General features: G+C 36.1%; 1 protein-coding gene and 1 long non-coding RNA gene across 6 annotated transcripts; one reads left to right on the top strand and one right to left on the bottom strand.

The window, feature by feature from the left end:
* Positions 1 to 1,950: 1,950 nt before the first annotated feature.
* LOC112018444 (uncharacterized) lies at positions 1,951 to 4,644 on the top strand. Of its 2 annotated transcripts, none has more exons than XR_002883601.2 (3): positions 1,951 to 2,254; positions 4,171 to 4,272; positions 4,393 to 4,644. It is a non-coding gene; the product is annotated as an uncharacterized LOC112018444 (long non-coding RNA). The 2 variants fall into 2 exon arrangements; XR_010627261.1 differs by having other exon boundaries at positions 4,118 to 4,272.
* On the bottom strand, positions 4,427 to 13,275 carry LOC112018443 (protein EMSY-LIKE 3). Of its 4 annotated transcripts, XR_002883599.2 has the most exons (11): positions 12,888 to 13,269; positions 11,780 to 11,985; positions 11,572 to 11,681; positions 11,348 to 11,468; positions 10,910 to 11,137; positions 8,588 to 8,656; positions 5,866 to 6,111; positions 5,715 to 5,783; positions 5,564 to 5,627; positions 4,828 to 4,953; positions 4,427 to 4,717 (listed from the first exon to the last, which is right to left on the bottom strand). XR_002883599.2 is itself a non-coding variant. In XM_024050965.2 (10 exons), exons 1-10 carry the CDS (start codon positions 12,913 to 12,915, stop codon positions 4,910 to 4,912), a joined length of 1,185 nt encoding a protein of 394 aa, XP_023906733.1. In that variant the 5' UTR covers positions 12,916 to 13,269; the 3' UTR covers positions 4,427 to 4,909. The 4 variants fall into 4 exon arrangements, 3 of the variants coding, with proteins under 3 accessions (XP_023906733.1, XP_023906735.1, XP_065625225.1); XM_024050965.2 differs by having other exon boundaries at positions 4,427 to 4,953; XM_024050967.2 differs by having other exon boundaries at positions 4,427 to 4,950; positions 12,888 to 13,268.
* Between the last annotated feature and the right edge of the window lie 927 nt (positions 13,276 to 14,202).

Raw genomic sequence — 14,202 nt, 5'->3', positions numbered from 1 at the left:
TACAAGATGACTTCAGTTTTGAAATTTTTCTATCACAGCTTGGTTGATTTGTTACTGGAGAAACACTCAGCATTTTGGCTGTCCAGTTCACCCTCTCGGAAATCTTTGCTCTATGGTGGGAAGCTTATTGTAGGAATTCCTAGCTACCCAGGAGTTTGAACCAGCCCCTCCCCTTCCTCCCGTGCTGTAGCAATGGCGTCCTCCAAAAGCCGATCATTTCAAGTTGAACTTCGATGCAACAGTATTCAACTCGATGAATTTGGCAGGCATTGGCGTCATTGCTTGTTATTGGCGTGGTGCCATGATTGGAGCTTAGTCCATGCCCATCCTCTTACTCAACCAGTGAATGAAGTGGAGGCAATAGCTTGTCACAAAGCAGTTTAGTTTGCCAAATAACTTGGACTTCAGAAAGTTACTTTTGAAGGTGATTTGTCGGTGGTGATCAACGCTCTTTCACAAGGGCCTGGCTGTTTTTCTTCATGTGGGAATGTCATTGATGACATCCTTGTTCTAGTTTCTAATTTCCAGTTTTGTGAATTCAGTTATGTTAAAAGACTTTGTAATGTGGTGGCTAATGTTCTTGCCAAAAAGGCAAAAGATTTGTTGGGGGTTCAGGTTTGGTTGGAAGACCTTCCTGAAGACATTTATCCCCTGGTCTTGTTAGACGTTCATTGATTTGGTTTTTGTTTCAATAAAGCCCTAGGCATATTGTTTGGTTTCTCAAAAAAAAAAAAAAAAAACGATTTTGATTGCCGAACTTATGACCTGAGAGACATATTTTGTTTATCTTTATTAAAAAATCTAAACCCGATTACTCACGATTTTGATTGCCCAACTTACGACTTGAGAGACATAGTTTCAACTTTCAACTGACCATTTGGTCAACAACGGGTCTATGACCCCTATTCATCTAATCTAATTAGCTCAAGTGACAAGTTGACAAGTTGACCTCATACTTGACTCAACCCAACTTGTGGACAATCTAGCCGTGGGATTAACCACCCATAACTAAGGAAGTGAATTCCATACCGTACTAGCCGGTACGGCCGGAATATATCGTACTGGCTAGTAATCCGGTATAGAATACCCTTCTGTTTCGTACCGGAAAAAATATCGGCCGTACTGGCCTTGTACTGGCCATACCGGCCAATACCGGCCGGTATAGAATTTTTTTTTTTTTGTTAGGACATAATGGTAACTTATTTGTATTAACTTATTAGTATTATTTGTTTTCTTAGTATGCAATGGTAACTTTTAACCTTTCTATTTTTTATATTGTATTTTTTTTTTCTTTTAATTGATACTAAAGTCTAAAACCATAAATAATTAGTTCTGAATTAAGGAAATGTTTTATGATAAACTTTTATATTTATTATAATATATATACACACACATACATATATATATTTATATATTTATTTATTTATAAATATAAAAAATAGTGATAAATCCAAAATGGTACACCGAAATTGGCCGGTATCCGAAATATATCGTACCGATTAAACCGGTACACAGTATCGACCCCCTTTCTTAAAAAGAAAGTCATTCTCATCATCAACATCATCATCATTATATGCCTTGACCCTTTTCTAGCGCAACCTGATCCTCACCCTCTACTGCACCTCAACGCCAATTCCATCTCTCTCTCTCTCTCAAATTGTCAGAATTGCTAGGAATTCGGAAATCCTTTGCCTTTACACTTACAAACCACAAGATGGGCTCAAACTCCTCGCACGGATCTTCAAGCAAAAAAGCGACATCGTGATAGTGCTACTGCTAGTCCACCCGTAGTCGGTGATGGCCTAATAAGAGGTTCTCTCACAATGTTGTTGCTGTCTGCAACTGGGTCTCGCATTTTGTTGGTAAGTTCTAAAAAAAAAAAAAAAAAAAAAAAAAAAAAAAAAGGTTGGGCTGATAAGATTTCTTAAAAAGAAAGTCATTCTCATCATCAACATCATCATCATTATATGCCTTGACCCTTTTCTAGCGCAACCTGATCCTCACCCTCTATTGCACCTCAACGCCAATTCCATCTCTCTCTCTCTCAAATTGTCAGAATTGCTAGGAATTCGGAAATCCTTTGCCTTTACACTTACAAACCAAAAGATGGGCTCAAACTCCTCGCACGGATCTTCAAGCAAAAAAGCGACATCGTGATAGTGCTACTGCTAGTCCACCCGTAGTCGGTGATGGCCTAATAAGAGGTTCTCTCACAATGTTGTTGCTGTCTGCAACTGGGTCTCGCATTTTGTTGGTAAGTTCTCTCTGCAGCTCCTTTTTTCCTTTATTATTATTTTTTGTTCATTATGTCTTTCTGGGTGTGTTATATATATATATATATATTTGATTGCTTTTGATTTGATGTTTTTGAGTTGGTTGATATTTTTTAATATTTGATATTGGTATATGATCGTCTGGTTGATTTGCTGGCTTGATTCCAATTACTGGATCCATATATTTATCTAATTTGACTGCTATTGATTCTTTTGAGGTGTTCTTTTCATTGATAATCATTGATTTGTGTGCTTAATTGGAGGAAATGTTCATTGAGACCAAAGTTTGTTGCATGTGAAATAATCATATTGTTCTTTTTTATTGGATTCGAAAATGGTTGCAACTGCAGATCAATTCAATTGCGAGTCAATTTGGCACTTTTAGCAGCGTTTTTTTCTTTTCAATTTGGCAGAAACAGATCTAAATATTTATTACTCCATAGATAATATTTAACTCTATGGCCAAATCTCTATTAATCCCTAGCATTATCGGGTGGAATTTGGCTTGGATTTAGTTCTCCTGTGCAGTAAACCCATCATGATCATGACACGCGGCCATAAGTGGACGTGTGTCATAATTCTTACGGATTCAATGCATAAGAGCAGTGGACCAATCTTTTTCCTTGTTAGAAATATTAGAGAATTTTGAGTTGGCCTAAAGGTCATTAACGAGAACCATTTTCCTTTTCAGCATATGCCAGAGCATGTTTTATTAATTTTTCTATATGGAAATTCATAGTTGAAAACATAAAATCACCATGTGTACTCTAGTTAAGTTTTATTTTATATGAGTTACTTATCAAAAAAGTTTTATTTTGTATGAGTTGAACTTCAATTGAGAAAAAGGGTGAGCTCCTTGGACTTAGGTTGGTGTAGGTGAGAAAATTTGGAAGACATGATGGAATTGCAACAAAGACTTCTATTTCGACTAAATTGTAAAGGACCATCTGGCCGAACCAATATCCTGCTAAAGAAGAAGACCTTAGACCAACCGAAACCACTCGGAGGGGGTGGCCAAGGAGGCTTTGATGATTAAGTTGGAAAACCAATGGAGAAAGTGAAAAAAATGGAAGAGCTACAATGCCTAGAGCTTGTTAATTAGGCATACATTGTTCTAGTGAGTGAGGGAGCATTTATACACCATTCGAAGAATTTTTTGGGTGAGAAATTTAACCTAAGACCTAGCAATAGACCTACCAGCTAGATGTTTCCTTAGATCGACTGAAGGGAGAGTGTCAAGATTGCAAGTGGATGTGACAAGTTTAATAGCATTAAATATGATAATCAGATTTCTGTCACTGAGTTCAGCCACTAATTTTGGCTATAGGCTTCTGCTAGTTCGGCCATATAGTTCAGCCAGTTCAACCACTGAATTTGGCCATAGAGTTCGTGTACATTTTTGGGTTGCAGGATTGAACCCATATTAGGAAATTTTATCTAGTGTTGGGAAGTAAAGGTTGGTAGTTTCTGGTAATTATATCGGGTCTTTCTTCTAGGTGTATCTTTTAGGAAAACTTAATGGATGAACACTGCTAAAGGTAAAGGGTATATCAAAAGTGCTTGTCTATGTTTCTAAAGTGGGACATTCAGAAGGTTTTGCTCAGGTAGAACTAGAAATCTTAATTCTTTGAAATGCTTTGTTGCTTGTGAGAACGTACCAATGTCACATAGGTACTCTCATTCTAGTCATACTTGTCGACACCGTTGAACTTTGAAGTAACTACTAACTAATGCATGTAATTATCAAATTCTTGCCTGTTGTGGTTAAAAAAATGGCACATGATGGACTAATTTCGCGTATTTCATGGAAAATTTGCTCAATACTTTATGCATTTCATTTTCAGGACTCTGGTGGATAGTTTGCTCAATACTTTGTACATTCCATGTGTAATTTCAGATGGTGGATCTGATCATGCAGGACTCCCGCAAACTGACTGGTTAAACATGTGCTTAATGCTTGGATACCATTGCAAAAATCAACATTAAGTACCTCAATGAGGTAAGTTATTATCTGTAACAATGATTTCTTCAGCTATTCATACCAGCCATCAATTGGATTTTTGAGTTAAAATGAAAATTGAATGCACTCATTGAGTTGTTTATCTGTTTTTGTTCGCAGGGTTTAAAATTTTAAATTTGCAGCTATCAGCACGGAAGGTCAAATATTTTGCATGTCCTGGATATTTGAAATGAAGATTTCTGAGTAGTCAATTTCAGTACAACCTTTAACATCAAAGACAGCCATTATTGCCAACAAAATCTCTAGATCTTTTACTTACATGTTGTTCACTGCCCCTAATACTATTTTACAACCAAGTCCATGCCGGTGCAAATTTTACTTGATGAATGAAAAAATCAATGCTTTCTTTCATGTTTCTGACATCCAAAATACCAAAGCAGGTACTATTTTTCCAAGCGGGTCTTGCATGAAGTGGAGATATGATCTTGGAGGCAAAAACCCAAAAAATTATACAGAATGAGATGCTGTCAACATCACCAACTTGCTGGTCATCTAATTCCTAAACTCAACCATCATTTCATATTTGCTCATTACCTTGAAAACAACCAATCCTCAAACAGCCCAGCCTTGCAGTTGGTACCCAATAGGTTCCACTGTAATGCTGGTTTCTCCATTATCATCCTACAGATTGCCCATTTAAGAGTAGCTGCTCTCCATCTGCTTTGAAGCAAAAACAAAATAGATTCACATATTCATATTCACAAGAACAAGGAAAGAAATAACAAAGAAAGATGGGGGTTTGAAGCCCTTCAAATGTATGCCATGGGAATATAATATAAATGCATCTGTTCTTGATAGCCACAAATGTAAGGTTGCTTTTGAACTAAATGATAACTCGTTCATACCTCAATTGCTAGAACCTTAATGGCTTGATCATTACTTTATCTGGGTAATCTATCTACAAATTATCAGCCCTTAGATGGGGTTTGGTGCCCCTTCCTCTATATCCACAGTCTCCCTCCATTGGCCTAATGTCTAAAGTTTTTAACTATTCTCAAAAAAATGCTTCAAGTTTGTTTCTGTTCATTTATGATCCAGTGAGCACAAAAGTTTGAAGGCAAAGCATATAACTAGTACAGCAATTGGCTACATTCGTTTATGATCCAATAAGTACAGCCCTCATCCAAAACCAAGAAGACCCTAAGATTTTCAAGTACACTAATTAAATAATCCACACAAAAAAATTGTACACGTACAACAATTGGCAATATTCAGCTCAAAAGAAATAAATGATGCAATCTGTAATATTATGTACACATGTATTTATTACCACTTTCACCATCGGATGCATAAGCAAGCCTGGCAATTGCATCAATGAGTGCCTGTTCATGATCCTGCATAGATGATGTATACAAGAATCAAAATTTGCAGGAGAGAGAGAGAGAGAGAGAGAGAGAGAGAGAATGCATCACATATCTTACTTTAAGCATTTTCTTTGCCTTTTCAAGCTCAGAAGGATCTGGCTGACTAGCACTGAAAACCCTCTCCACCTGTTGAGATTAAAATGAGAAGGATATCAATAAATAACATAATTTTACAAGAATTGGCTTAGTTTTGTTTTGTCATACATACCTCCTTTACCAACGTATCAGTGTTAAGCAATTCTATATCATCATAAACTTTCTTTCCAATACCATTTTGTGATGGTAAAAATTCTTTTCTAGATTGAACCCTCATGGGTCCTCTCCCTCTTCCAGCACCTGGAACAACACCGCCACGGCTCAAGGCTTTCTTAAACCCACGGGCTTGCCCACTGTGACCCCCTCGATGCAATATGCCTGGATCCTCACCATCCCATCGAATATCATCGGGAGAGATCTGTAATAAGTAGGCTATCAATATAGATCTGTTTGAGATTGAGAGAACCTTCACAATCTAGGAGAGAAAGTTTTCCAATCCATGAAACGTCAACAAAACAGAAAGGGTTGGAGATATCAAATGGATGACCTATCCTAGAACAAAAATACTTGGAGCTAAAAAAGGAAAAGAAGAAAAGTCAATGCAAACAGCTTAAAGCAAGTTTTCACCAAATGAGCTTAAAAAATCAATCTACAAGCTTAACCTAAATTTTCTTTGCATAGCATTTGGAACTGAAGATTATACCATCGGTGCTTCAAATTATCCCTAACAAGTACAATGTACATGATCTTAAGCCAAAGGGTATAGCCCATTTAACTGGTCCTTTGCATAATATCCTACACCTCTTTAGTCTTCCATACAAAGGCCTTGGGCCAAAAGCTTCTGCAGATGAAATCAGTTTTACATTATGTAAGAGCACACAATGCCCAAGAGGAGTGGATAGTTTTTGGAATTTAATGGTGCATATTTAGATAAGGCAAAAGAAATATATCTAATACAAAACTGGCTGCTGTTTCTGTAACTTCTTCAATTTAGACAACCCCAAATGCACCAAACACCATCACAGAGATACGAAGTGTTTTGAGAACTTATCGTCACCATAAAGGTTAATAAAATTGATACATGGACTGCATTTAAAGAATTAGTATTAGTAGAAAACCAAATCTGGAAATTTTTTTTTTAAGTAGTTCAAGGTTTGAGAATTTATGTCCAAGCCCAAAAGAATCTGAATAGGCTAGGATCAAAACTGTTCAATTGATTCTGGATTACGGCATTACTGACTACATATGGTCAATTCAACCTAAGTTTTGCCAAACTAGGCTAGCCTGCTTACACCTGTACCAATACATCAGCATTCACATGAGCACACACAAGACATGCACACAAATGAAGATAACCTCAAGTGCCTGGTTTGCTACTACACTGTCAATGCATATCTAAATTCAAAACTAGTTCATATCCACAAGTAGTTCGAATGGAGTTACTGAATTAAACAGTGTTCTGATTGTAATCCCATAGCAGCCAACTTGTGCCAGTCCCAGTCCATCACTACCACTCAACCTCCATCGTAAGGGCTATGTTTTGTTTAAATGTGGGTTAGTTGAAGAATAGTGTGAAGCAGGATTTTTTTTTCAAGGTACAAGGAACGATTTGATAGTGAAGCATAGGTCAGTCCAGACACATGGTGCTCCATCAACCCAAACCATTCAAAACAGAATCAGGTAGCTTGTCTGGATTATTCAGGCTACATGAGAGTTGGCCAATAAACCAAGTTTCAACCCATCAAGGCCCACATCCTAGCAGCCCATCGCCTCTAGAAAGGCCCTGAGCTTGAAATAGTCAGGTCAGCCCAGATTCTAGTCATAATTTAAGTTTATTATACTACCCAAATACCTATCAACAGAAATACGTACCCTAATCTATTTAGGATGATTGTCTAGATTGAAGAAAGAATCTAAGACAAGAAAGCAGAAAATCAGGAACAAACTCTAGAAAGTCTATTGAAGGCCATTCTAGAATTATCTGCAAAGATCAAGTCAATGACTCTTCCTTCCAAAGGATGACATGTGCCAATGAAATTACTGCTTCCAGCTTCCCACATATGACAGTTTGTAATAAGATCTTGGAGCTGAAGGAACATCAAGTAAAGAACCTAATGTTGAAGTAGAGGTCAAGTGGCAACAGATATTACTATGACACTAGAGCAGCAAGAAGAGCATACTGCATTGTAGACAGCGGGATGGAATACCTGAAACATGTGTAGTAGATTTAACATAGCCTATTGAAGCATCAATATTTCTTACCCCTCATACGAAGGAAGATTTCCCATTTCTTGATGAAATTTCAGCAAGAAAGCAAAGAATTAGAGGGTATACATGTTGAGAAAAGTGATTTTGATGCATTTGCTACTATTACTAATCAGTCATATATGGTGCATGGAGCGGGGAAACTAGATAAAGGGAAAAGATTTGATACAATGGTGATTTCAGTTGATCGAGATAAGGCTATATCATTTGCAGCACTGATTCCATCAATTGATTTTATCATTCCAGACAAATTTAATGATATAGTACATGAAATTTAATCATACAATGAAACAAAAAGTTTCTTTGTTCTTAGAGTTGCCAAAGATGCTTCAAGGGTTGGTACAAGTATCAAGTGCAAGAGTTCTCATCCTTCACACTTTAAAAATGAAAGAACAAGTTGTCTCCAACCAAGGGATAATGATGTGGGAAGCACGGAGACAAAATATTTTAATTTAGTTTTGGAATTCAATTGTATTTTATTTAAGATTTATTACATATTAAATTTTTTAAAAAAGATATCTTAAGATTTAACTTTAGGAAAAAAGAAAACAGATAGAAAACAAACAAGTGAATGTTTTAAAAAAAAAGAAAAAAAAGAAAAAAAAAAAGATTAAGGCCATGAGACTTACCTCTTTGAGATCAACCCATTCCCAGGTCTCATTAGCTGTATTAATATCATATACCAAAGCATGCCGGCCCTATTATTAACAAGAATCTAGTGAGCATGGATGAAGAATATGATAGATAAGGAAATATTTAAAATAAAATTAATTTCAATATGCAAGCCATTTTATTCCCATGAAGTGAGAGGGGCAGTGCTGGTGAAAGTGTGAGGCGCACTTAAGTGCAAAGACCTCAAAGCATGTGCTTAATTGAAGCAAATCACACATTTTTAAAGAATAATATAGTAAATTTAAAAGTAATTATTAATCTATAATATGATAATCAAATGATCAACTAATCATTCAAAATTTAAATGTATAATTTTATTACATTCTATTGTGCTTCACATAATCTACACAACCATCATATTTAATATAAGTGATCAAAATGAAGCACATGGTTGAATCAAATATACTTAAAAGGCAAAGATCAAAAAGCACTAGAATGGTAAGTACTAAGTAGTGATTATATGCCTAAGCAATGCAATGCCAACCTAAATTATATAATCATCCTCCTCACTAAGCATCGGACCATCATCATTTTCATAACAAAATTTGCAACTTTCATCATCTTTCTCTTCTAAATTAACAACCTCTTCCTCATTAGGAGTATGCTATGAACTAGAAGTCTAGAACTAAACCCTTCTGAACTCACTCATGTTAGATCTTTCTTCTTCAACTCCAGCAGCTCTACCAACATTACCCCATTTCAATTAATCATCATTAAACATAAGACCATCTTCAGCACATTCATCTGGACTCCTGCTAGTGTTGTGTGGTCCCTTTGATATTTTTACTCTTCTAAAATTTATAACGAGGGGTTGACTTATGCATAGTGTATCACAGCACAATATTGGTATGTGTAAAAAATGGCCCATATCAATAGTATTAAAATCTAACTATTAACTATAATATGTAATTTATATTATTTTTAAATAAAAGCATACTTTAGGAACATTTTCTAAAACACGCTTCACTTTAGGTACAAAAAGGGCTTCACCTTTGGCACTTTGCTCTTTAACTGTGCTTTTACCACCACTAGAGACTGCAAAGGATTATAGTAAAATAAGCCAATGAGCTTTAGCTCAAATCACTCCTCCTAACTCCTATCTTCTTTATAAGAGTAAGGAGGAGGATGAGGTTGTGGATTAAAAACCCACCATGTGTAACTTACCAATATTTTTTTTTGATAGGGTAACTTACCAATATAAAAAGGATTGTAGTTAAATAATCTTAGCATTAATTAAATAATTGTAGACTATTTACCAGCAGGAAAGCATGAGGACAAAAGATGACATTGTTCATATTTGACAACAAATTACCATAAAAAAAAATAATGCAGATAGAGTAGGCAAAAATTGATAAAACATGCAAATGGGAAACCAAAACATAAACATATTACCCCTTAACTGTTTAAGAACAATGAATTATATCTATATCCTAATAATCAGATTACTCTAACATACAATGCAACTTCTCCCTGATGCTGGCCAGATAAAACATGGTCTTCATTCATCCTTAGGAAAGGAGGGACCTCAATGCGAGCACCAAACCCATGCGTTGACTTTGGTGGGAGGATCAAGGAGTCTCTAGCATACCACCAAATTGAGGATGATTTACAAGTCTTCATCCCTTAGTGCACAAGCTCCCATCAACCTAAAGTGAGTGCACCTTCTCTCTAAGCCCCCCAAGGGGGTCAACTGTTTTTACCATATAATGACATGGTAAGGCTGACACTCTTTTTAAGTTGCTCACAGAAGCATAAACATGAAGGCAACGATTTCTCTATCAAAATTGCTCTTCATCTTGTTCATTCTCTAAAAATAAAACACCCTCAAGGAAAAGATGGTTTCATGACATCATGAGAGATCCAATTGTTGGTACCAAGTCACTACTCTTAGCCTGCTTTCACCTAGAGGTTGTCTCAGACTCACTCTTCTCTCATGGTCTGACCCTCAATCAATCCATCCAACTTCTAGTGCACCTCCTCCTTCAAGAACCTTAATCCCAAAATAACCAGGGAATATACTTAGTTTTAAACAATTTTTTTGTTTTTGTTTTTGTTTTTTTTAATGTTACAAATGCACCCAGCGGCTTTGACCTAGTTTTTAAAACAAGTTATGGTTGCAGAGGCAGGTGCATAAAAGATCAAATAATAACCAATAAACTGAAATAGCCTTTCAAGCATCGAAACAAGTTTTCTCATATTATATCCTCACTTACTACATAGCCTTTCAAAATCTTATAATTACCTCACCATTCAGATGGGTTTAAAAACTTTGAACATACCTCAGTAGAGTTGTAATCTGTTATGACAGCCTCATAGAAATTGTTGTCATCAGGCCATCTTGTCCACACTTTCCTTCCAATTAATGGTTCAAATGTTGTAGCGTCAGCAGGTTCATTTGCCACAATGGCACCAGAAGAGCTGCGATTTGCGAAATGTCTACTTCCAGCAGGACCTGAGGAAGGGTACTGCATAGGCTTCATTGAGGGTAACACAGACAATGGCTGAACCTGAAAAGGGAATTGGAATGCAAGATAAGCAACAAAAACCAGGTCAAAGGTAAAAGATATTGTATCACTTCTATTGTGAGCGATAAATGCCTATAATTAGGCTTTTGGCACTAGATCCAAAAGTGGCTCCTTTTTTTGCAGCTAGCAATAATGACTGCATGAATGGAGCTACTGGTAGAGCACTTAAAGGCAGTGATGCAAAAAAGGTACCAATTGGGATGTCTTCTGTTTCTTGCGAGATGCTGAGACAGTAGGACTGGGTACAAGATCATGACCAAGATGAGATGTGTTAAGTCTGGCAGGTTGCTGCCCACCTGACTGTCTCCACTCCCTGAAAGCATTGTTCAACAGAAAACATTAAATTTCAAAAGCATTAACTACTAGAAGTTTTATCACTTATTTTTAATTGCAATGGTTTCATCAAACAGTCAAACCTTATCTTACGGATAATATCATCAGCATTAACCTTGGTCAGAAGTTCCCTGTGCTCGTCATCTGATACTCTCAACTCTTTCCTAAGTTCAGTTATCATTTCTTCTTTCTCCTGATGGATAAACATAAAATGGCGCAACCAAATTATCCAGCTAGAAAACAAAAAGATAAAAGGATAATAAAACATGTGAAATAAAGAAAAGTAAATACCCAAGTAATGGCATTGGACTGAGCTTTAAAAGCACGCAGGACTGAATAGTATGCTTCTTGTTCAAGGTGATGAATTTCGGCCTCCATGTCACTATGCATCCTAAGGAATGGGACAGACCCTACAGCAGACCTTCCATTTCCTGTAACATGGCTACCTCTTGGAACTCTGTTTTGGTGAGATGGGGGAGGAAGATCATCATCGGTATCTGCAAAATTTTCATTGGGAACATACATAATCTTAAGATAGAATAAAAATTTTGTTCCTTGATAATTTATTTCAAACAGATACACATGTGCGCAAGCACATGTGCAGGTACACACACTTATGTGCATGTGCGACACCCACACTTGTTGGCATGGCATAGAGAACCAAAAACACTTATCGCTAATGCTACATACATATATGGGTAGTGAACTTCAGGCTTATTGTTTGTAGGTTTGTTCCAAATGTCCTCATTGAATGTACAAACATCTTAAAATTTCTTCCTTTTTACTAGGTTTCTTTCTTTGGTTTTGGGGGGTTGGGAGGGTTTAAGTGGTTTTTACTAGTTTTGCAACAACAATAAATGGTAGATGAAGATGGTATTTGTAGTAAAATGGAGCAGACCCAGAAGCATTTTTTGTGGGATAATCCCATGTTTATACAATCCCCAGTATCTAGTGATGCGTTCAGCCCCAAGCAGCTATCAAAGTTCATTCTTTTCTAACCTAAAACCCTTAAACATCAATCAATCTTTATTCAAGAAATATATCGTAGTGCTGAATTTTTAAAGATCCTACATATCATCTAGTTCCATGCCATGCCCACTATCTCAGCTCTAGAATTCAAAAGCACGAAAATACAATAAATCCCTAATCAATTATCAATCCGCCACAGAAAAATATAAATACCCAAATGAAAGCCGTAACCCTAATTGCTTAAACAAAAAAAAAAAATGAAAAATTTGGCAATGCCCTGACCAAAGCTCATTGCTTATAATGCGAAACAAAACCCTAACCCACAAAGCGAATCAGCGAAATTTCCATTGAAAAAATGAAAAAGACAACGCATTTCCATATTTAACATAACAAAAAAAGAAAAGAAAAAGAAATGGAATAAAAGGCTCACCGCTGCTATCGGAAAATTCATAGTCCATAAGAAGAATATCCGAGCGGAATTTTCTATTGGGGTGGCCCCAAAGGAAAAACCCAAGAAAACCAAAGCAGGGTTTCACAGCGACTATGTCGAAGATGAAGAAGCTGAAGCTGAAAGCAAAGTGAAGAACGTACAAGAGGGTTGGGTTGGAGAGAGAATGTATATATATATATATATATAGGGCACGAATGAAGAGGGAAGAGAGTTGAATGGTTTAGGTATATATAGTTGCGTTCGATTTGGAGTTATATAGGATTTGGATTTTATTCAGGAACCACCAGTTGTTTCACACAGACCACCTCAGCAGTTTCTTTTGTGACCCGACCACCTTGTTTTTTTAGAGTTGTTTCTTCAAAATGTGCATATGTAAGTACTTTTGGTTCATGACTTTGTTTAAGGTTGCTCTACAGTGTGTAAATCCGGTGTTTAGGCCCGGAATATACGCATGTCAATTTTAACGATTTGGGATTTTGAGAAAATGATGGAGGATATTGGCTAGAGTAAACTTTTTTTAGATGTAATTTTGCTTTAAGCTTCGTTTGGAAGTTCATAAGAAAATGGAATGGAATGACCATACATAAATGAAAATGGATGAAATGGAATGTAATGTATTTAAGCAAGAGAAATGAATGAAATTAAATAACCTTAATTGAATGTTTTAAAATAAAGAAAGAGCTTTCACATTACCAAAAAAAAAAAAATTACATTTTTTTTTCTTCTCTGAATTGTCTCCTTAAGAAGTCATTTTATTTACTTTAACTATCAACTTTTAAAATATACTCTACATTCTACTCTTTATTTTGTTAAACATTAAAATATTCTCTTTTTTCTCTAGGAAAATTTCAAATTAATTAAATTAACAACTTGGTACATCCCTTACTAAATTGTTTAAGAGGAAAGGTGGAGCATCCTCCGATCAAACCTAGGGTGTATTGAATTCTCTTGAATGATTTGCTAAAAAATGAGCTACTTTAGTACCCTTGTAAAGAACATGTCTAAATTGTACAAATCAAGTCGAATTGGGTTTGTGGATGACTTGCCACTCGACCTGATTGGATTGCATGAATGGATAATAGACTCGCTATTGAACAAATAGTCGGGTTGATTCCAAATGGCTAGGGTTGTTCGTTGGGTGGGTTTGATTCGTCTATTGAGTAGGTTTAGGCTACAAATTGGGCTTAACTTTAGGTTTGCTAGGACTTTTTTGGGGGTCTTTTTAGTGCAAAATAATGGGCTTGCTAGATTAGTTTTATTTCAATGTTTTTAAACTTGTAAATATATCTTTTGG

The sequence above is a fragment of the Quercus suber genome, unplaced genomic scaffold (assembly GCF_002906115.3).
Source record: "Quercus suber isolate HL8 unplaced genomic scaffold, Cork oak 2.0 scaffold_1067, whole genome shotgun sequence".
Classification (NCBI taxonomy): domain Eukaryota; kingdom Viridiplantae; phylum Streptophyta; class Magnoliopsida; order Fagales; family Fagaceae; genus Quercus; species Quercus suber.
The sequence above is the reverse complement of the archived record's forward strand: the minus strand, read 5'-3'. Positions and strand labels throughout refer to the sequence as shown.